The 22636-nt window shown below is 42.1% G+C and overlaps 1 protein-coding gene across 1 annotated transcript; it reads left to right on the top strand.

Annotated features, from left to right (window-relative positions):
• The first annotated feature begins 16259 nt into the window (after positions 1 to 16259).
• Positions 16260 to 22393, top strand: LOC120058849 (sal-like protein 4). Its single transcript, XM_039007587.1, has 4 exons — positions 16260 to 16326; positions 18771 to 21324; positions 21465 to 21768; positions 21974 to 22393. Exons 1-4 carry the CDS (start codon positions 16260 to 16262, stop codon positions 22391 to 22393), a joined length of 3345 nt encoding a protein of 1114 aa, XP_038863515.1.
• The last annotated feature ends 243 nt before the right edge of the window (positions 22394 to 22636 follow it).

The following is a 22636-nucleotide window of genomic DNA, read 5'->3' as shown; positions in this document are numbered from 1 at the left end:
CCAGCTGCCCACTACCCTGAGGCTAGGTAACACGGTCACCACCGATAAATCCATGATAATCGAAAATTTCAATAAGCATTTCTCTACGGCTTCTCCTTCACCCAAATCCAGACAGCAGATGTTCTGAAAGAGTTGCAAAACCTGGACCCGTACAAATCAGCGGGGCTAGACAATCTGGACCCTCTCTTTCTAAAATTATCCACCGCCATTGTTGCAACACCTATTACCAGTCTGTTCAACCTCTCTTTCGTATCGTCCAAGATCCCTAAAGATTGGAAAGCTGTCGCGGTCATCCCCCTCTTCAAAGGAGGTGACACTCTAGACCCAAACTGTTATAGACCTATATCCATCCTGCCCTGCCTTTCTAAAGTCTTCGAAAGCCAAGTTAATAAACAGATCACTGACCATTTCGAATCCCACAGTACCTTCTCCGCTGTGCAATCCGGTTTCCGAGCTGGTCATGGGTGCACCTCAGCCACGCTCAAGGTACTAAACGATATCATAACCGCCATCGATAAAAGACAGTACTGTGCAGCCGTCTTCATCGACCTGGCCAAGGCTTTCGACTCTGTCAATCACCGTATTCTTATCGGCAGACTCAATAGCCTTGGTTTCTCAAATGACTGCCTCGCCTGGTTCAGCAACTACTTTGCAGACAGAGTTCAGTGTGTCAAATTGGAGGGCCTGTTGTCCGGACCTCTGGCAGTCTCTATGGGACAACAACATTGTTCAATTCTCGGGCTGACTCTTTTCTCTGTATATATCAACGATGTCGCTCTTGCTGCGGGTGATTCCCTGATCCACCTCTACGCAGACGACACCATTCTGTATACATCTGGCCCTTCATTGGACACTGTGTTAACTAACCTCCAAACGAGCTTCAATGCCATACAACACTCCTTCCGTGGCCTCCAACTGCTCTTAAACGCTAGTAAAACCAAATGCATGCTTTTCAACCATTCGCTGCCCGCACCCGCCCGCCCGACTAGCATCACTACTCTGGACGATTCTGACCTAGAATACGTGGACAACTACAAATACCTAGGTGTCTGGCTGGACTGTAAACTCTCCTTCCAGACTCATATCAAACATCTCCAATCCAAAATCAAATCTAGAATCGACTTTCTATTTCGCAACAAAGCCTTCTTCACTCATGCCGCCAAACTTACCCTAGTAAAACGGACTATCCTACCGATCCTCGACTTCGGCGATGTCATCTACAAAATAGCTTCCAATACTCTACTCAGCAAATTGGATGTAGTCTATCACAGTGCCATCCGTTTTGTTACCAAAGCGCCTTATACCACCCACCACTACGACCTGTATGCTCTAGTCGGCTGGCCCTCGCTACATATTCATCGCCAGACCCACTGGCTCCAGGTCATCTATAAGTCTATCCTAGGTAAAGCTCCGCCTTATCTCAGCTCACTGATCACGATAACAACACCCACCCGTAGCACGCGCTCCAGCAGGTATATCTCACGGGTCATCCCCAAAGCCAACACCTGCTTTGGCCGCCTTTCCTTCCAGTTCTCTGCTGCCAGTGACTGAAACGAATTGCAAAAATCGCTGAAGCTGGAGACTTACATTTCCCTCACTAACTTTAACATCAGCTATCTGAGCAGCTAACCGGTCGCTGCAGCTGTACATAGTCCATCTGTAAATAGCCCACCCAATCCACCTACCTCATCCCCATATTGTTTTTATTTACTTTGCTGCTCTTTTGCACACCAGTATCACTACTTACACACCATCATCTGCTCATCATCATCTGCTTATCTATCACTCCAGTGTTAATCTGCTAAATTGTAATTACTTTGCTACTATGGCCTATTTATTGCCTTACCTCCTCATGCCATTTGCACACACTGTATATAGACTTTATTTTTTTTATTGTGTTATTGATTGTACGCTTGTTTATTCCATGTGTAACTCTGTGTTGTTGTTTCTGTCGCACTGCTTTGCTTTATCTTGGCCAGGTCGCAGTTGTAAATGAGAACTTGTTCTCAACTAGCTTACCTGGTTAAATAAAGGTGAAATAAATAAAATTTAAATAAATAAAAAAATATTTACCTGACATGGGCTAATTTAGTGACTGTCAGTGACTGACATAACAAGAGAAAAACTGCTGATGCCTAACTAAATTTCTAAATTTCACCTTCTGTATTCTACTATTCTAACTCTCAACAGTAAATTGAGACTCTGACTGAGTTCCCGAAAAAATGTATCTGCCCACGGGCTGTCAGTTGCCTATCCCTGGTTTAGGCCAAGGTGACGGTATCCATAATCTACTGCTGCGTGCCTCATGGTTGCTAAACACGTTTATACCCCTTCTATGGTTATGGCCAAGTTAGGTCAGCTAGGTTGGGGGGAACCTTGTGTAGGAAATAAGACCACCAAATATCAACATTGTTTATGTAATTTGCTTTACTTGCCATGTTACTTGCATGCATCCCTTTTTGAGCAAAAACTAGCAAAAATCCAAAGAGACCCAACATCACGTTGAATATGTTTGGTTGCTGTTCCAACTTGCTCACAGAGTTATCTACAGTGACTGCACAGGTCTAACTGCTAACCAAATCCCACTTCTTTAAACAGATGTTGGCAGAATTCCTAATTTCCTTCTCATTTCTTCAGCCTGTCAATGTTCAAATGGGGAAGCAGGACAGAAAATAATCGGCAGAACATCCATTAATTCTGAATGGGGAGCAGCAGATGTGGATTTGTAGAAAAAGAAAAGGGCTGTTAGGCCTCCCCACGGCCCATCTGACCATTGTTCAGTTCCACCAAGGAGTTGGTTTATAGGGTTGCTATGACACCAATAAGACACTTTTAGAGATTTCCCCATGCAGTGCGCATGCTAATTTGAGATCAGATCAGAGCTAGTATTGTTAACAGAGATGACAGAAGCCCAATAATAAACAATACCAAACTAAGCCAAGTAAGGACTTTGCATATATCCTACAGGTGGCAATTGACTAGATATTTAGAGATATTGTCATTTTATCAAAACTATTCTAAAATGTTAGAATATTTTGTACTATCGAATAAAGATTCCGTGAAATATTAAATATCAATTAATTATCAAATAATAAAATGGTTTACCAGCTTCAAACAAAGTGTGGCAATTGCCCACATTGTTTTCTATGAAATCCTTCCTGGAAGCTGTAGCCCTGAGGTTCAGGGTTCTGCCTCAAGGACTGTTTTAAACCCTTAGTAAAGAGCCCAGAAAACCCAACCAGGTGTCTTTGAGGCTTTGAGCACAAGGATAATGGATACCCTCCTAGTCAAGTGCTTTATGTTGTGTTTTTGATTCAAGTCACTTTACTGCAAAAGCCACCTAAGGGAATGAAGTCTCATGTCTTTGTGTTTAGTTTAATTGGAATTGGAAGTCACTATTAGTTATGACTGCAATGTCATAATTTGTTTGAATGTGTTTATATTTGTTAATATTTGTATTATGTCTACAGGCATGAAATAGGACATGGACCTAAACGTTCTTTGTGGCCAATAACAATTTAATGTGAAAAGTCATAGAGAAACAAAACGCTGACACAATAGTAACTATAGGTACTATGGGTTCTATTTTAGTATTCAAAATGAATGTGTTTCACACAAACCCATGAGAGTAGCACAAATGGATTTGAGGCATGTCCATTCCTTTTGGAATTTGGTGGCTTATGGTGGTGTAGCACAACGCAGTTTGAATAATTGGTAAGGAATTATAGAGTCCTATCAGTCTGACTCTGAAACTTGCTGCTGGGATACATGTCTACTAACCCCTCGTAAAATTGTCATTTCAAACCACAGAAGCATCATATTATCTCTCTATCAGTAAGCTAGTCAAAGAGTCTTGTGGAAGACAAACAGAGTCACTGCAGCATGTGCATGTTGCATGCTTAAAAGTGAACTGAAATACATGGAGGTATAATAGAATAACAATTTTGGCTTGGTGATATTTATTTACATAATCCATGTTTTAAATGAGGAGAAATTTGGGGCAAGGCTGGCAAACAGATGAAAGTGCAGCTTGATTAGTTGTTTAGCCAGTTTGTCTCATAACACATTTTATCACTAAAAAGGAATATTCCCAATTTGTTTGGAGGGACTCTACTGAATAATGTTGACAGGTAGATTGCATTTTTGGGGGGATTGTGCATGTAAATCATTGAATCCTACTTTTAATGTGGTCCACAAGTCATCTTATTCTTGTATGAACAGCTGATGACATTCAAATAACACTTTGAATGTCCAATAAAAAAAGCCTGATGTTAGGAAACCACCAAAGTTGTGGTAAATGGTTATGTAAATATAAACTAGTTGGTTGATGATTTTGTGGGTTGGTTCTGTATCAACAGACAAAGGAGAGGTTTGCCTGTGATGTAAACAGTATATGTGGTACCAAACCGTGTGTTAGATCCAATTTTCATCACCACACTTTCCAAAACATTGTCTCTGTGTGTGTGTGTGTGTGTGTGTGTGTGTCTGTGTGTGTGTGTGTGTGTGTGTGTGTGTGTGTGTGTGTGTGTGTGTGTGTGTGTGTGTGTGTGTGTGTGTGTGTGTGCATGTGTGCATTACAATCATTCAATGTTTTGTCTGCATCACACATTACCAGAAACTAGTCACTTTACCATCTGGCTGCAATTTTCACATAAGCAAATCAATGAATGTGTGTGCACATACCATGTGGGAGCGCTTGTACTCACATGATTCACTTCTCATGCAGTAAATAGGAAAGGCACACAAATCCAGTCTATCTAAGAACTAGGAAATGATAGGCAAGCAACACTGAACTATGCGTGAGAGCACCAGCTGTTCCGGATGACTGTGTGATCACACTCTCCGTAGCCGATGTGAATAAGACCTTTTATAAACAGGTTAACATTCACAGACGGATTATGCCCAAAACAGACCCACAGATGATGCAATCTCTATTGCACTCCAAACTGTCAGTTTCCACCTGGACAAAAGGAACACCTGTATGAGAATGCTGTTCATAGACTACAGCTCAGCATTCAACACCATAGTGCCCTTCAAGCTCATCACAAAGCTAAGGTCCCTCCCTCTGCAACTGGATCCTGGACTTCCTGACGGACCATCCCCAGGTGGAGAGGGTAGGCAACCACACATCAGCCATACTGACCCTCAACACGGGGGCCCCACGGGGACCCTCAGAACAACAAACTGTCCCTCAACGTGGGCAAGACAAAGGAGCTTATCGTGGACTACAGGAAACAGAGGGCCGAACATGCCCCCATTTACATCGACAGGGTTGTAGTGGAGCGGGTCGAGAGCTTCAAGTTCCTCTGTGTCCACATCTCTAAGGACCTATCATGGTCCAAACACACCAACACAGTCATGAAGAGGGCACGACAACGCAGGTTCCGGCGTTATGGGCGGGCCTTAGGGGGCTTGGCCAGCCCTGCCGTACCTCCTTGCCCATCCACATAGAATGTTGATGCATCAGACAGAAAGATGCATCAATCTGTTACTGTCCAGGCAGCATCAGATACACAGGTTTCATGTAGACGGGCGCTGTTTTGCTCGCTCAGATGCTTTCTCCAATGACATAGTTTCAGCAGAGAAGTAGAAGTGAAGTGAGAGGGCTCACTCTCGACAAAGCGTTTTTATGGGGTATTATGGGGTATTATTTGCAGACCTAAGCTTGTCGCCTGCCTTCCCGCCTCTGGTACAAATGCACCCATTTTTAGGGCGGAGACATGAGCATCTTGTTAATAAATACAGATCTCTGGTTTCAGCCTCTTGCTAATTGGAAAGGAAAGTTAGCGGGTCACAGTACAATGTTGGGATGCTGGATTCCCCTAAAGTAAATTGATGTTGCCCCAAAATTATATAATTACTCCTGTCTAAATAAAATAATTCAAAATAGTTCACCAGGGAGCAAGACATTTTAAAATAGCTGTTGATTTTTTCAAATCACAAGTGTGAAGGCCTATGCCTATTTGAGAAGCCAGCAATTTGGATAGTGCTCGTGGCAATAGGTCCAGCTGATTGAGTTGCAGCTGTCAGTGATAAGCATCTAAAATATGTGTGAAGATTATGTGTCTTGAGTATAGTTTAAAATGTTGCAATAAGAAAAAGAGGAGGGGTGTATGGCAAAGATATGGGGAGTCTGTCTCCAGAATGGATGCACACAGCTCTCCAGAATGGATGCACACAGCTCTCCAGAATGGATGCACACAGCTCTCCAGAATGGATGCACACAGCTCTCCAGAATGGATGCACACAGCTCTCCAGAATGGATGCACACAGCTCTCCAGAATGTGCTCAGTTGTCTTCCGCCAATTTTTGCGTATTCATTGTTTCATTGTGTGAATTGTTTGCTCTTTGATTGCTTCTTTTTTGATCAACTCCCCATTGTATGTCGTCAGTAGGCCTAGTAAATGTACCACTAATCTCCTGTCATTTACATTTATTTCTCTTAATGCCTGTATTAATTAAAGTCATTTACCGTTCTCATTCTCAAACTGGAAACGTTGTTTGTGGAGTTTACAATCTGCTACACTTGTGAGAAAAGTTTTGGTTTATTTCATAACCATTACGAGTTTTGTCAATTTTTTCATTGTCTTTTGTTAGGAGTGCTTCATGTGAGCAATGCATGTGTATGGTTTCTCTTTCCTGATAACGTTGAGGGAACGAGTGCGCCTGAGCACACACATAAGTAGGCCTACCTGGTCTGCTGCGTGCAAAAGTAGGAAAGTGACAATTTGGCAATGTCTGATTGTCATAACTCACCACGTCCACCACCAATAAGCTGAGCTTCTCAGTCATTTTTTTCTTCACCTCACACAGTAATTCAACAAAGTCTGTTTTTTACATCCATTGTGAATGATAGTTCCTCAGTATCTGAAAAATCTTTTCAACACTCCCAGCCTCGATAATCACCAAGCCTCAGTGTGAAAGAGCAAAATACCATGATCTGATGATTCCATGTACACAGGGAAAACGTCATAAAAAACAGCTGTCTGTGAGCTCACTGGCATGGAAACTCAGAGGCCGGAATAGGCTAGTTGATACAATGTTGCCAGTCCAGCTTCAGGCTGGACCCAGTTGATGATTTGATACAATGTTGCACTTCTCTAGCAATAGCTTAAGTCAACAGAGATAGAAAGTGAGTCAGACAGGCAGAGTAGAGAGATGTATGTAATTGAAAGAACTGGCATTTTCATCAGGATATTTTCTACTGTTTTTATTGTAGGCTTTAGGCCTATGTATTTTATTTAGTTTAAGATGAAGTTATATGCTTACTGCTGCATTGGCCTATAGGCTATCCTATCTCAGAGTTCAATGTTCAGTGTATCAATGTGTCCATATGGAGTGCTTTCACCTTAGTTTCATTTGAACTTTTAGATTTTTATTCTTTTACTTCAGATTTTTGTGATTTACCAACCACGTGACAATGATTTTGAGAAATGAAAATGTTATTATTGAAATGAAACTTTTACACGAAAATGTGCATATAAAAATAATCATAACTGGCACGCAGATTGGTAGAAACGGTAGGAGAAATTGTAAGCTTCCCCAAACTTGAAACTCATGAGCTGCCTGTGGTCTTTACTATTACGGCCATAAAAAATGACCTGCAAGGGAAGGTGAAAAGATTTGGCATCAGATCTACAGCTGCACCATTGAGAGCATCTTGACTGGCTGCATCACCGCTTTGTATGGCAACGGCTCGGCATTTGACCGCAAGGTGCTACAGAGGGTACTGCGTACGGCCCAGTACTACACTGGGGCTGAGCTCCCTGCCATCCAGGACCTCTATATCAGGCGATGTTAAAGACTCCAACCACCCAAGTCATAGACTGTTCTCTCTGTTCTCATAGACTGTTCTCTAAGTCTGGGACCAAAAGTCTCCTGAACAGCTTCTACCCCAAAGCCATAAGACTGCTAAATACTTAACCAAATAGCTGCCCGGACTATCTGCATTGACCCTTTTTGCACTAACTCCTTTTGACTCTATGAACACACACTGGATTCTACACACACACTCAGACATACTTACACACACACACACACACACACACACACACACACACACACACACACACACACACACACACACACACACACACACACACACACACACACACACACACACACACACACACATATAACACGTACACATGTTTCCACACCCAACTCATATGCTGCTGCTTCTGTCTATAATCTATCCTGTTGCCTAGTCACTTTACCCCTACTGTCACGAACGTCGTAAAGATGAGACCAAGGCGCAGCGTGCATAGAGTTCCACATACGTTTAATAAAGAGAAACTCACTTTAACAAAAACAATAAAGAACAACGAACGAAACGTGAAGCTATACGAATAGTGCAGACAGGCAACTAAACATAGAACAGAAAACATAGAAATAAAGAAACTAGAATGCCCACCCTAGTCACACCCTGGCCTAACCAAAATAGAGAATAAAAGCCTCTCTATGGCCAGAGCGTGACACCTACCTATATGTACATATCTACCTTCATTTCCGTGTACCCCTACACATCGACTCTGTACCGGTACCACATGTACAGTACCAGTGAAAAGTTTGGACACACCTACTCATTGTTAAAAGTTAAATTGTGGAATTTCTTTCCTTCTTAATGCATTTGAACCAATCAGTTGTGTTGTGACAAGGTAGGGGTGGTATAGAGAAGATAGCCCTATTTTGTAAAAGACCAATTCCATATTATGGCAAGAACAGCTCAAATAAGCAAAGAGAAACAACAGTCTATCATTACTTTAAGATATGAAGGTCAGTCAATTCGGACAATTTCAAAAACGTTGAAAGTTTCTTCAAGTGCAGTTGCAAAAACCATCAAGTGCTATGATCAAAATGGCTCTCATGAGTACCGCCAAAAGAAATCCAGAGGATATGTCATTAGAGTTACCAGCCTCAGAAATCGGCAATTAACTGCACCTCAGATAGCAGCCCAAATAAATGCTTCACAGAGTTCAAGTAACAAACACATCTCAACATTAACTGTGAATCAGGCCGTCATGGTCAAATTTCTGCAAAGAAACCCCTACTAAAGGACACCGATAAGAAGAAGAGACTTGCTTTGTCCAAGAAACACGAGCAATGGACATTAGATGGAAATCGGTGGAAATCTATCCTTTGGTCTGATGAGTCCAAACCGCCATGTCTTTGTGAGAGCCAGAGTAGGTGAGCGGATGATCTCTGCATTCCCACCGTGAAGCATGGAGGAGGAGGTGTGATGATGCTTTGCTGGTGACACTGTCTGTGAATTATTTAGAATTCAAGGAACCCTTAACCAGCATGGCTACCTCAGCATTCTGCAGCAATACGCCATCCCATCAGGTTTGCACTTAGTGGGACTATCATTTGTTTTTCAACAGGACAATGAAACAAAAATAACTCCAGACTGTGTAAGATCTATTTGACCAAGAAGGAGTGTGATGGAGTGCTGCATCAGATGACCTGGCCTCCACAATCACCTGACCTCAACCCAATTGAGATGGTTTGGGATGAGTTGAACCACAGAGTGAAGGAAAAGCAGCTGACAAATGCTCAGCATATGTGGGAACTCCTTCAAGACTGTTGGTAAAGCTGGTTGAGAGAATGCCAAGAGTGTACAAAGCTGTCATCAAGTCAAAGGGTAGCTACTATGAAGAATCTAAAATCTAAAATATATTTTGATTCGTTTAACACTTTTTTGGTCACTAAATGATTATGTATGTGTTATTTCATAGTTTTAATGTCTTCACTATTATTCTACAATGTAGAAAATAGTAAAAATTAAGAAAAACCCTTAATGAGTAGGTGTGTCCAAACTTTTGACTGGTACTGTATATAACCAAGCTATCATTGCTCATTGTCTATTTATTCCTCCTGTTACTATTTTTTTCTATTATTATATATATTTTTATTGTATTCATTTTATTGTAAGTAAGGGTTTCACTGTTAGTCTACACCTGTTGTTTACGACACGTGACAATGAATATTTGATTTGATTTGAGAGGGTTTACTATGCTGCTTTTCTGATGGAGTATCGTCACCATCAGGCCTTTGTTTTCGCTCAAATTCATTGTTTGATTGTTTGATTGAGTTACTTATTAGTGGTGGGGGGGTGTTGCACATTTGGGACTATTCCATTGGTTCCATTGTGCCAGGCAGGCTCAATCGAGCATAGAATTTTTTTTATTAAATACTCTTTGAACCCCAGTCATGATCACCATAGGCTAATTAAAGAAGGGACCGGGCTGATCTCCTGTGGCCCCTCTCCCTACCCAGCACCAGCACCACCCACCCACCCAGTAAACGTTTATAGCTCTCTGGCCCCAGATTGCATCTCAGATATGAAGGATTGGCCCCCTGTTGACTCACAGCTTGATGGTGACTGCCTGGCTCTGTGTGTTTGCTGTGTCTCAATTTCTCTAGCACTTTTTTTCTCTCAGGATCCGACACCACATCAACCAATGCCAAGGTAGCTAGCGACACACCAAAGGAAAATGGCTTTATTTCAGTGATCACTATATTGGTGATAGATTGTGAATGCATTTACAAGAGCCCTTAATATGTACTCTTTACTGTTTTTAAGTCTAATGAATGAGTATGCTTTTTCATTTTCCGAATGGAAAGACAGAAAATGGATCTCACATCCCATGCAGCCAGTCCATTCATGTTTTACTATTGGCTTGTAAATATAGACTCATAAATAATCTGTGGTCAATCATCCACTGGAGGTGAGAAGTAGGCACAGCAGGGAACCCTCCATACATTCAGTAAGTCCTTGTTCCCTCAACACTTTATTGTTTGTTGATGGAAGCAGTTGTCATAGTCGTGCAATAACAAAAGCCTGACTATTAGTGTGTTTTTCTCTGGACAGGAACCTGGTGGGCAATTCTCCATTAAATTACAGCCATGTGTGGGATCCTGCGCTGATCACTCTCCCCCACCTAGCCCCCTCCTCCTGTTCCCTCCATCACACAGTCACACTACCGACACACATTCACACACTCATGGGTGAGCTAGGTGGATACATGACTACTACCAACACTGTAAATAAAAAGATAACAAATCACAAAGCTCTTTTCCTTCTTTCACACGTGATATGACCTCAACCACTGAGAGAAAATTGTGTCATAAAGTTTGTAGTTTTGCACTGTCCACACCCACTTACAATACTCAGACAGACAACTCAAAAGACAAAAGCCCAAGAGGTTACTGCTGAGTTGTTTGTGGAATGCTGTGGCACATACTTTCCTCTTGGAGCCCAACCCCCACATCCACCTCCCATTCAGTGGTGTGAGACAAATAAGCAGTCATCTTGTTATCTTTGAAGACTCACATCTCTATCTGAAGGCCTGTGTAAATTGCACTTCCTGTGTGGGACTCAGTTCACATCATGTTTCACCCAGGTGTTGGAACCATGTCTGCATTTATTAAGTAGTTAACTATGCTATTGATCTAAAATGTTCCTTGTATTATGAATGTGTTGTATAACTCTTTGAAACTAGTCTTCCTTAGACCAGTGTTTCCCAAACACGGTCTTCAATGACATGAAGAACAATACTATTCCACTGAGAAATACAGTGGTTCTATTCAACAAATTCATACTTGAAACTATTTGGAAATCATTTAGAGTTCCCTCCATGACTCACAACAATGACATAGCACTGTTTTTTCAAACAATAGACAACATCCGAGCTTCAAATTGTGAAACCTTCCAAAACCCCATGCCTTTACACCTCAATGCCCTCAATCTCGATTCTGAAGTTGGACAACAAAATAACAAAATAGGCCTACATGTGTTAAGGGAAAGGGAAAAGTTACAAAGGGTGTTTTCTGATCGATTGAAAATAACCTAACACTATGGATCGGTTGATGACAGCCTTTGAATTTGCTGGATGGCACTTTTTAAAATATTTTTATTTATTTCACCTTTATTTAACCAGGTAGGCCAGTTGAGAACAAGTTCTCATTTACAACTGCAACCTGGCCAAGATAAAGCAAAGCAGTGCGACAAAAACAACAACACAGAGTTACACATGGGATAAACAAACGTACAGTCAATAACATAATAGAAAATCTGTATGCAGTGGGTGCAAATTAAGTAAGGAGGCAAGGCAATAAATAGGCCATAGTGGCGAAGTAATTATAATTGAGCAATTAACACTGGAGGGATAGATGTGCAGATGTGCAAGTAGAAATACTGGTGTGCAAAAGAGCAAAAAATATATATATATATATGGGGATGAGGTAGGTAGTTGATTTGATGGGCTATTTAGAGACGGGCTGTGTACAGCTGCAGCGATCGGTAAGCTGCTCTGACAGCTGATGCTTGAAGTTATAATAAGGGAGATATAAGTCTCCAACTTCAGCGATTTTTGCAATTCGTTCCAGTCATTGGCAGCAGAGAACTGGAAGGAAAGGCGGCCAAAGTAGGTGTTGGCTTTGGGGATGACCAGTGAAATATACCTACTGGAGCGCGTGCTACGGGTGGGTGTTGCTTTGGTGACCTGTGAGCTGAGATAATGAGGTGTTGCACTATGTGTATAGATGGTTACTCAATCATGGAGAACAGTCTTTCTTCAAAATTGCCCGTCCGTTTCATGGAAATCAATTTTTGCATGTAAACTGTTGTTCTCTCCTTTGTGTGTTCTTAAAGGAAAACTCCACCTAAAAACAATAATTTGGTATTTGTTTCATTAGTCCTTTGGGACTATGTCAACAATGGACTAATGAAACAAATATCAAAAGATAGTTTTTGGGCAGAGTTTTCCTTTAATGATGTTATTTATGTTTCTTGTGGGGAGGAAGGATTTCAGATGCAACCAAAGAAGGTACACCAAGAAAGGAGAAAATAATCAAAATAAGATCTGGGAAAACACTCAAAACTGCAATAAGAAAATCTGAAGATCGCCTGTGTAGTTTCCGGGCACAGCTCCAGGAATCTACGCATAACTGGTGAAATGGTCAGAGGATCCTGGTAACTATGGATATCTCAGTATTTCACACAAGGTCACTCCTCAGGAGAATGCTACTTTTCTTCATTTTTCTACACAATAATAAACTGCCATTTGACAGGCAACTTTCTGCATTCAATCACTCATCAAAGTATGTGATTAGAGTGCAGGAACTATGGACACAAAGAGACAACTTATTTAAAGCAATTTATAAAGCAGGCTCCTAGATTAACATTTTGATTATAAAGTTGGATTTTTTAAATACCACAGATACATCAACAAATGTATGGGCATACGTCAATAACACCCTATTGTACCTCAAGTAAACACGCTTTATTACAATACAAAATGAAGATGAATTACAAGTAATGCATTGTTTCCTAACATAAGGAAACATAAGAGGAAACATTCTTTACTTGGTTCACCTCTTGATGAAACCGTTTACAGTAACAAAACTGTCATGTGGTCAAAGAATAATCATTAAAGTCATTTCAGTAGATGTATTTATTTTCGCTCTCATTATTTTGTATATCCTAGTCAAATAAGTACATCAAATATTGAGCTAAAGAAAGTTTTACTTTTCTTATGGTGTTGATGCTTCCAGTGCTTCCAGTTGAGAGCAATGCAATGCCTTAGTGATGCATGTTTATTGTTAAATTCATAATGAAATGTGGTATTTTTTGTTAGCGTCCCTTTGGTTCCCACCATTTCAGATTTATGGCACAAAAGCCAACAGTTTGAATTGTTTCATTTGAACGCAACAGAAACAGAGTGTATTCAAGCATAGTTTTCTTATTGGGGCTATAAAGCGTCTAGACAACACTCCCTTCTTTTTCACCTTCAGTCAGTCCCTAAGTAAAATACTTTTGTTTTTCTGGATATACCTGTATGGACTTATCTTTGTCTCTCAGTCATCGACAAAGACATTTTTTTTTATCCCGTTCATCAGACAGTTGTTACAGAAAAAGCAAATAACCATAGACTTAGTGAATTTCTATGGTCTCCCTCAAATTCAAATTTCACTCAAATTAACATGTTATTTACTGTAAATCAACTTTACTATCCTTCAAGGAAAAATGCATTGCTTTGGATGTAAAATTAACCTATTTCTCTCTGCCGTGGCTAAAGTTTGTATGTGCCTTTTAGCTGTTTGATTTGTTGTCATCTTTCTACTGAATGGAATCAATTCCATGTCCATAGTGCATGGAAACCTTGAACACCTCCCACCATACACAACGATATGGAGGGTAATGGGGTGGTCTGGAATCTGGGACAGAGTTACTTACTCATGTCCTTACTTATTTAAGCACTTTTGCTTTGAATACCCCCATCCCATTTTATTTTAGAGCAGTCCCCTTTTTGTGAAGATGGCTGACAGTGGAAAGGGGGTTTGAGTAGGTAAAATAGGTTGGCCTATCCTTTTATGAGTTCAGTGGGCAATACATTCTTTACCACCTTGACAATTTACCAGAACTCACATGGTCTAATGACAAAGAGAAATATGTTTTTTACATGTATTTTACATCCAAAGCTATGCATTTTTCCTTGAAGGATAATAAAGTTGAATTACAGTAAATAACGTGTAAATCAGAGTGAATCTTGAATTTGAGGGAGACCATAGAAATTTCCAGTCAATGGTTATTTGTTGTTGGAAGGAGCTTCAAGGATTGCAGCTCTGACAATGTGTTTGAGTTTTTGAAAAAGGATTGTAGATCACATGTATTTTTTTACCATCTGGATCACAGGAGGTTGGTGGCACCTTAATTAAGGAGGACGGGCTCGTGGTAATGGCTGGAGCGGAATTAGTGGAATGGTATCAAACATGGTTTCTATGTTCTACGTTAGCGCTGTTCCAGACATTATTATGAGCCGTCCTCCCCTCAGCTGCCTGATCTGGATATCCTCTCATTGGATTGTACATCTATCTATATGCTATCTGAATTGTGGCACTGAACTGACATATGGCACACAAACAAAGTATATGCTGCTCAAAGACTTCTCCCAAAAATTCTGTACATTATAGCATTTTAGTCATCATAGCAGTATGGTTCACCACACCTACAATGATATTACAGTCTCTGGATAGTAGGGGTCTTGACCCTGACTATTCTGATGGAAAGTCAGAGTGATTGGACTCTGGGCCAAAGGTGTCTCTCTTGAGGAAGAGTCTGTTGTCTGTCTGTACTTCTCTTGCATGTGATTTAAACCAATTTTAATGATTTGAATAATGATAAGAACTATATTTTCAGTAACCAGAAATACTTTCCCTAAAGTTATTGGTATTTTTTATTTTATTTAACCTTTATTTAACTAGGCAAGTCAGTTAAGAACAAATTCTTATTTACATTGACAGCCTACCTCAGCCAAACCCTAACCCGGACGACGCTGTGCCAATTCTGCGCCGCCCTATGGGACTCCCAATTACGGGCGTTTGTGATACAGCCTGGAATCGAACCAGGGTCTGTAGTGACGCCTCTAGCACTGGGATGCAGTGCCTTCTTGAACTGCACTGTTGATTAAGGGCTTGTAAGTAAGCATTTCACGGTAAGGTCTACACTTGTTGTATTCGGCGCATGTGACAAATAAAGATTGATTTGATTTTCATTTAGACCGCTGCGCCACTCGGGAGCCCATTGGAGTAATTGGTAAATCAATGAAAAGAAATGATAATGTTAATACTTTAACGAATGATCTTAATACATTTTTGGGGGGACATTTTCACAATAATTTTATATTTAGCTCAACTAGATCACATCGCAAAGGATAGCTTGCAGGGTTAATGGATCCGAAATAATATATTTGACTGCATGTTGGAAGAAAAGGACAGATTAATATGAACCAACATGTCTGCATGGGAATAATAAATAAAAAAATGTTCTACATTATGAAATATACTCTTCTAATGAGTACTCTAAGCAAACTTTTGGAGTTGAATGATATTATTATGATTACCCAAGTGACAATAGTTCCATAGATAAAGTATGGCAGATAAGGTAGGTTTAGATCTGTTTAGATCTGTATCTCCTGTACCTCCCTCCCTCCCTCCATCACCTTCTATCTACTAGTATCGCATCTCACGCCCCCTTATGGCACTGCTTTTCTCATCAATGGGCCCTATTTGAATAATGTGTAAGCACTTGGACTGGAGCCAATCAGCTGTCAGAGGACCATGATACATCGCAATGCATTATTGATACTAATAATTACGTTGACATGCGCATTTCTACTTGAGGAGCTAATTTTACAACCCGAAGAATTTGTAAAGAAGGGAAGAAAATTGTGTTACTGTTTGTTCCCGATGTTTGCACCATGTCGAGGCGCAAGCAAGCTAAACCACAGCAAATTAATTCCGGTGAGCCCGGTTCGTCAGAAAAGGGTGAGTTTTTGTACTGATAAAGTACTTTTAGAAAGAGTCGCGCGGGGTTATATTTATACAATGTTGCAAGATATCAACATTCTAATTGGAAAGTGATACATTGTTTCTCCTCGCACGTTGACCTGGCTGGATCATGACCCTTGGAACCGACCACGCGTTTTCATGAATAAACCTATGAGTTTGTTTAAGTTCTCAACTCTTTTTGTTTTGTTTGTTTGTTGCAAAAATAGACTACATATGAGTTTCTTAATTGCAAACGTTTGACCAATTTGATGAATCGATTTCGTTTTTGTCAGTGAACCAGAAGTCCACTCTATACGACATTGCCTTTTAACTTTTCTTTAACTTCAGTTGATTTTCCAAAATGTTACCTATGAAATACGAAACAGGAATATCTGGCTGAATATCACTAACGTGATTATTGTAGTAGGATATGCGTATCTGGTTGTTTGGTTATCTTTAAAGAAAATGTTTTATGTAGGCCTAATTGAACTATCTATTTAGGGCATTAGTTTTAGATATTATTGCATGTGGTGTCTGAATAGCCTACTAATAAACTTGCTCTGTAGGTAGCTTTACATCATTAGGTAGGTGTATATGGAATATTTTATGTAGTGTGATGTGGCATTTTTTTTTAAAGGTGTCGGACAGTATGAAATGTGACTCGGGAGTAAGTTGACCTGAAAGCAATAAATCCCCCAGTTTAAGGCATAACTGTTTTCTTTCCTACATATGTGGGGGATGGACGGACCCGTAGTGGTCGATTTGTAGGCAAGGGCTGGGGGTGCGGTTTGTGTTGCTATAGTAATGAACATCACCTTTTATGAATGATTATCGCCTACTAATGCAACTTACACGTAGACCGCTTTGAGTGGGAGAGTGCATGTGTTCTTTGATCAGAGAATAGCTATATGTTCTGTTTGATAAAATGAGAGTACGTTGATACAATGTAACTGGCAACCCCTGTGTGGTTTCACCTCGTGCCATATTGAACTATAAGACCAGGCGATCTGATAGAATTTATGCGCCACCAAGTGGTCATATGATTAGAGGGACACACGTTGTGAAGTCAATATTTTCTGATCTTTGTTTTGTTTGAAATAATTTCATATCCCGATTTAAATCGAAATAGTTTTTTTCTTCAAACTTGTTTTTCCCCCATTTTGCGGGTTGTTGATTGTTCATTGCTGCTTGTCATAATCGACCCATTTTGCATAGTGATTGATAAGGTAACGTTCTCCTCCCGCTGCCTACTGCGTTATTATGCACTGCAACATTGGCAACTTCTTTGACAATGAAAGGATTCTGAATAGTCTACCTACAATGCCATTTGCAACTTTCACCCTCCCCACTGAGCGATTAGCAAATCCAGCAACAATTGCGTTGGAAGAATGCAGACAGGCGGTCTACACCCCCTCGCCCCCCTCCCTCTCAGTCGAGTACATTAGCATTTGAGTATGCGACTGGTTGTTAAATTGCCTCGGGTGGGCAGACACACTTAAAATTATCACTTTAGGATTGATACCGGTTCACGTGTTCCATTTTGCTAGAAGTTGCTCGAATTTACACTGCATGTAAATGAGATGTTGATATGCGGGCGATATCCCCTGATCTTTTCTGGGTGTGAAAGTTCAAGACAATTCAACTGGTGTGAAGACATTGCCCTGACTGGGCATAAGCATATGTCATTTATATAGAATTAGTTGTGAATTACATTTAAGTGTCGGTTATGTAGACTATATTGTTTAATAGTTCACACCTCACCTGCCCCTGTATCAGTGCGTTAGCGATGTCGACGATGAGTGGAACTATGACGTGTCTCTTCTCTAACGCTGAAAACAGATTCTGGGGCAGTTCATACCTTACTTCCGATACTTTCATTATTGTGGCAAATTCGGGCTGGTTATTACAGGCCCACACAATATGATATGGGTTCACATGTTGGCCAATCCTTATAATAAAGTATAATTGCTATAGGAATGCATTTCAGTTTCTACATCCAAATTAGGTTGCCCCTGTTTTTGTCTCAAGCCAGATGTTGCCCTCTGCTGGGCCAGTTGTGCACTGAGCCCAAATTGCACTAAACCCTCATGTTCACAATGCATTGACTGGAAATCTGATGAAATGCTTTTCATAAATGTAAAACTTTGATTCAAGCTTTGCCCACCAAAAGCACAGCATTTCTATTGTAGATGAGGCCCATTAGTTATTGCAGTATTTGAATGCAACCTTTAGTATATTTAAAATGCATTTGTGTGTGTGTGACTGAAATTAAAGTATATAAATAATTGATTGAATTTAAATTATATGCAGATATACAGACTTTAAATTATATACAGACTAAGACTTAAATTATATTCAGACTAATGAATTTATACCTTGACTTTAGTTGGTTGTTATTTAATGGTTTTAACCTGAGATTTCCCTACTTATTTTCATTACAGGGGTTCTACAAGATGGTCAAACTGAAGAGGTTGGAAATGAGGCGAAGAGGTTTCGAATGGACACAGCAAAGGTCTGCACCAAATGCTGTGCTGAATTCTTCAATGAGGCTGAATTTCTCGAACATCAGAATAATTGCACTAAAAGTCACAAGGCAGTCATCATGAAAGATGGCGAGGGGAGAGAAGTACCAGAAGAGGTGTCACAAGGAGACTCCCCTGGTGACTTCCAGAATGACCACAGGGACTGCCAGCGCAGAAGTAATTCTCTATCAAAGTCCAATGCAGAGTCTATGGAAAGGATGGATGACGAGGAAGAACCTAAAATAAACGGTGCGGAACAACCACCCAAACAAGACCAGGTAGAGATGTCTGACAATCCCAGGCCTGAAATGAGTAACCATCAGAGCCAGACCTCATCCAAACTCCAAGATTCAAATGTCATCTTGGAGTCCATGCCTGGCACCAAAGTGGCCGTCACTCAGCATTCATCGAACGTTGGTTTGAACAACCGAAGGTCTGCACAGACCTCCCAGGAGGCTTTGCAAGCTATCCCCATGATCCTGGAACAGCTGGTGGCTCTCCAGCAGCAGCAGATCCAACAGATCCATCTGACTGAGCAGATCCGTATCCAGGTGGCCATGATGGCTCCACAGAGCCTCCAATCGGCCAAAGGGGCATCAGTTGACCCTCTTAAAGCCCTAGGAGCTCACCTCTCCCAGCAGCTCTCTGCTGCAGCAGCCCTGATCAGTAAGAGGACTAGCCGCCAGAGTCTCTCGATAGAGTCCCTCAAACAGGGCAAACTACCCCAGTCCAACAGCAACCCCACCTCACTGGCTGGAGGACTGGGGCCAATGCCCTCCAAAACCGATATGTTGAAGGGGCTCCCAGACCTGGCCAACCACCTACCAGTGTTACTGCCTCAATCACCAGGCTACAAGGCCTTTCAAAGTCCCTTCACTGGCCTCTCGTCAGGGATGGATCCCTCTAAGAAAGTAAAGAGCAAGATCCCAAACATGCCTGAGTCTAAAAACGGGTCTGGTGGCGACAGCATGTACAAGCATAAGTGTAAGTACTGTGGAAAAACCTTTGGTAACGACAGCGGGCTCCAGATCCATTTGCGCTCGCACACTGGAGAAAGACCATTTAAATGTAACATCTGCGGAAACCGCTTCACAACCAAAGGAAACCTTAAAGTGCATTTCCAGAGACACAAGGAGAAGTACCCTCACATCAGGATGAACCCACACCCTGTGCCAGAACACCTTGACAACATTCCCACCAGCAGCGGCATCCCGTATGGCATGTCAATGCCGATTGAAGAATCCAACATGGTGGACATGAAGCCAATGCTTGGCATCCCATCTCCAGGTTTCCACCCATCAGCACCTCAGGGATTCAAGCCTTCGTTTGAAGGTTTCAGGAGCGACCCGTTCTCCCAAAGACCGGCATCATCTGGAAGTGACGGAGCATCAATTTCCTCAAACGCGTTCAATCACGAAATGGGCTCTGATCAGCACCACCAGGTATCTAATGAGCTAATGGGAGCGCTGCATCACATGAACGGCAAAGACCCTCTCAGCGACCACGAAGGCTCTGAAACAGCCAAATTACAGCAGATGGTGGATGGGCTGGAGAAGAGGACCAATGACCCAAACGAGTGCTACATCTGCCACCGAGTGCTCAGCTGCCAAAGCTCCCTGAAGATGCATTACCGTACACACACGGGTGAGCGGCCCTACAAGTGTAAGATCTGCGGCCGTGCCTTCTCCACCAAGGGCAACCTCAAAGCTCATTACAGTGTCCATCGGGCCAACACGCCCCTCAAGATGCAACACTCCTGCCCCATCTGCCAGAAGAAGTTCACCAATGCTGTGGTTCTCCAGCAGCACATCCGCATGCACATGGGAGGCCAGATTCCCAACACCCCCATGCCAGAGACTCAGTTAGAGGCCTCTGAAGAAATGAACTCCCCTCTGCCCGACGAGAAGTCCATGGACTTCAACGGCTTTGAGAGCATGGAAGACCAATACACAGAGCTTGACTCTCAGGAGAAGCCAAGCAAAACTTCAGATTCTCTCCCACCATCTGTGTCTGAGGAACCGCACCAACCCCATCAGGCCCCTCCATCCTCTGTGTTCTCCAGCATAGCGGCACTGGAGAACCACATGAAGAACCTCACCTCGTCTCTCAACCTGCAGCGCCAAAGCAGCACCGCTTCAGAGAGCGATGGAGTGCCCCCCAAAGAGTCCACCTCAGCCTCCGAGGGCCTCCGGGAGCAAGAGTACCAGAGCGGCCGCAGCCCCACCGTCTCAGACTCTGTCTCCTTCCACTCCTCATCCCCAGTCAACAGCCATGTGGGCAGCAGCAAGTCAAAGTCCCCCGAGTTAGCCTTCCCTGAGGATTACACCCGGAACAGGCCTAGACCAGACTCTGACGGCGGCTCTCAGGATGCCAGTGGGTCCAATGGCGCTCTGGACCTGACGGCACCCAGCTTCACTCCAAAAACCATAAAAGAAGAGCCTGGCCTGTACTTCACTAATGGAGAGTATGGTAAGTGTTTAAACAACTTTGTTTCGAATGTGCTGTATTATAAATCAATGGCATTCTCTTTAGGGTTTTAAGTGTAGGTTGACTGGGAGTAATCTGGGAGTATTGTTTATTAACTGGAATCTTCTCCTTCTCAACAGCTCCCAGCCATTTGCCTCCTTTCATGAGGGTGCCCTCCAGTCTGGTCCAACTGGAGATGCAGATTCCCCCAGAGAGCTCCATGGGCATGAGCTCTCTATTTGGCTCCCAGATGCCCCAGGGAGCAGGAGGGCAGCCACGGGACAGCTCAAGTGCTCCCCGTAGATCCAGCAAGCAGCACCTGTGTAACTCCTGTGGCAAAAACTTCTCCTCTGCCAGTGCCCTGCAGATCCATGAGAGGACCCACACTGGAGAGAAGCCCTTCGGCTGCACCGTCTGTGGCAGGGCCTTCACCACTAGAGGCAACCTAAAGGTAAGGTTCTTTCATAGAAGAGAAATGCTATAAAAGCCTTCATCTTTCATAGACTCTGTGGTCTGGTATGATACTTTTGTAATGTATATGCAACAAAAAGGAGGTATTTTTAAGTAATTTTCTGTAGTAATCCATTCTGGATCACGCTTTTATGAACATTTGCACTTTTTCTTGATTTGTATTATAATATGTATATTTGTTTTAGGTGCATGTTACAACTCACATGTGGAACAGCTCTGTGAGGCGTGGCCAGCGCCTCTCTCTGGACAACCCCATGGCCCTGATGGCCATGAGCTCAGAGTCTGGCAACGTTATGCCACCTCCCAAGGAACTGGATCCTCAGCCAATGAACTTCGACCAGTCTCTGTGGAACCAGTATGCTGCTGCTTTCACCAACGGCTTGTCCATGAAGACTAACGAGATCTCTGTGATCCAAAATGGTGGTATGCCTGGTAGCCTGGCCGGTGGTCCTCTGTTCCGCTCGACTGGAGGCCTGATGGAAATGGATGGGTCCCACTCTGGCCTGCCTGCCACCATGGCAGAGATTGAGAAGAATGGCTCAGAGAGCGTGGCCAAATCTCAGTTCCCACATTTCATGGAGGAAGGGAAAATTGCAGTGAACTAGTTTTGAAATGGAAGAAGGCAGTTTTATCTGTTCATTTTTTTTCCATTGATTGTGTGCAGATTTGAATGTTCATAGTAGCAATGTTGGCTAAAATTTGCCACTAGGTCCAGGTACAATAAACATGTGCTATTCCAACACTTTTATGAGATAGTCCTTAACCCTTGCTGAACATTTCTGTTTTTTGCAAAGCCTATTTGGAACTCTCAGTAAATTAAATGATGCAGCTCTTCCATAACCTTTCAT

The sequence above is a fragment of the Salvelinus namaycush genome, chromosome 14, assembly GCF_016432855.1.
Source record: "Salvelinus namaycush isolate Seneca chromosome 14, SaNama_1.0, whole genome shotgun sequence".
Classification (NCBI taxonomy): domain Eukaryota; kingdom Metazoa; phylum Chordata; class Actinopteri; order Salmoniformes; family Salmonidae; genus Salvelinus; species Salvelinus namaycush.
Note: the sequence above shows the minus strand (reverse complement) of the source record. Positions and strands in the feature narration are given on the sequence as shown.

What these genes read in the sequence shown, in the direction of transcription:
- LOC120058849 (XM_039007587.1), top strand. Translation starts at nt 16,260, where the DNA reads ATGTCGAGGCGCAAGCAAGCTAAACCACAGCAAATTAATTCCGGTGAG. An exon ending in ACTAATGGAGAGTATGGTAA is followed by an intron (nt 21,325 to 21,464) that starts GTGTTTAAACAA and finishes AACAGCTCCCAG; the next exon opens with CCATTTGCCTCCTTTCATGA. An exon ending in CCACTAGAGGCAACCTAAAG is followed by an intron (nt 21,769 to 21,973) that starts GTAAGGTTCTTT and finishes TATTTGTTTTAG; the next exon opens with GTGCATGTTACAACTCACAT.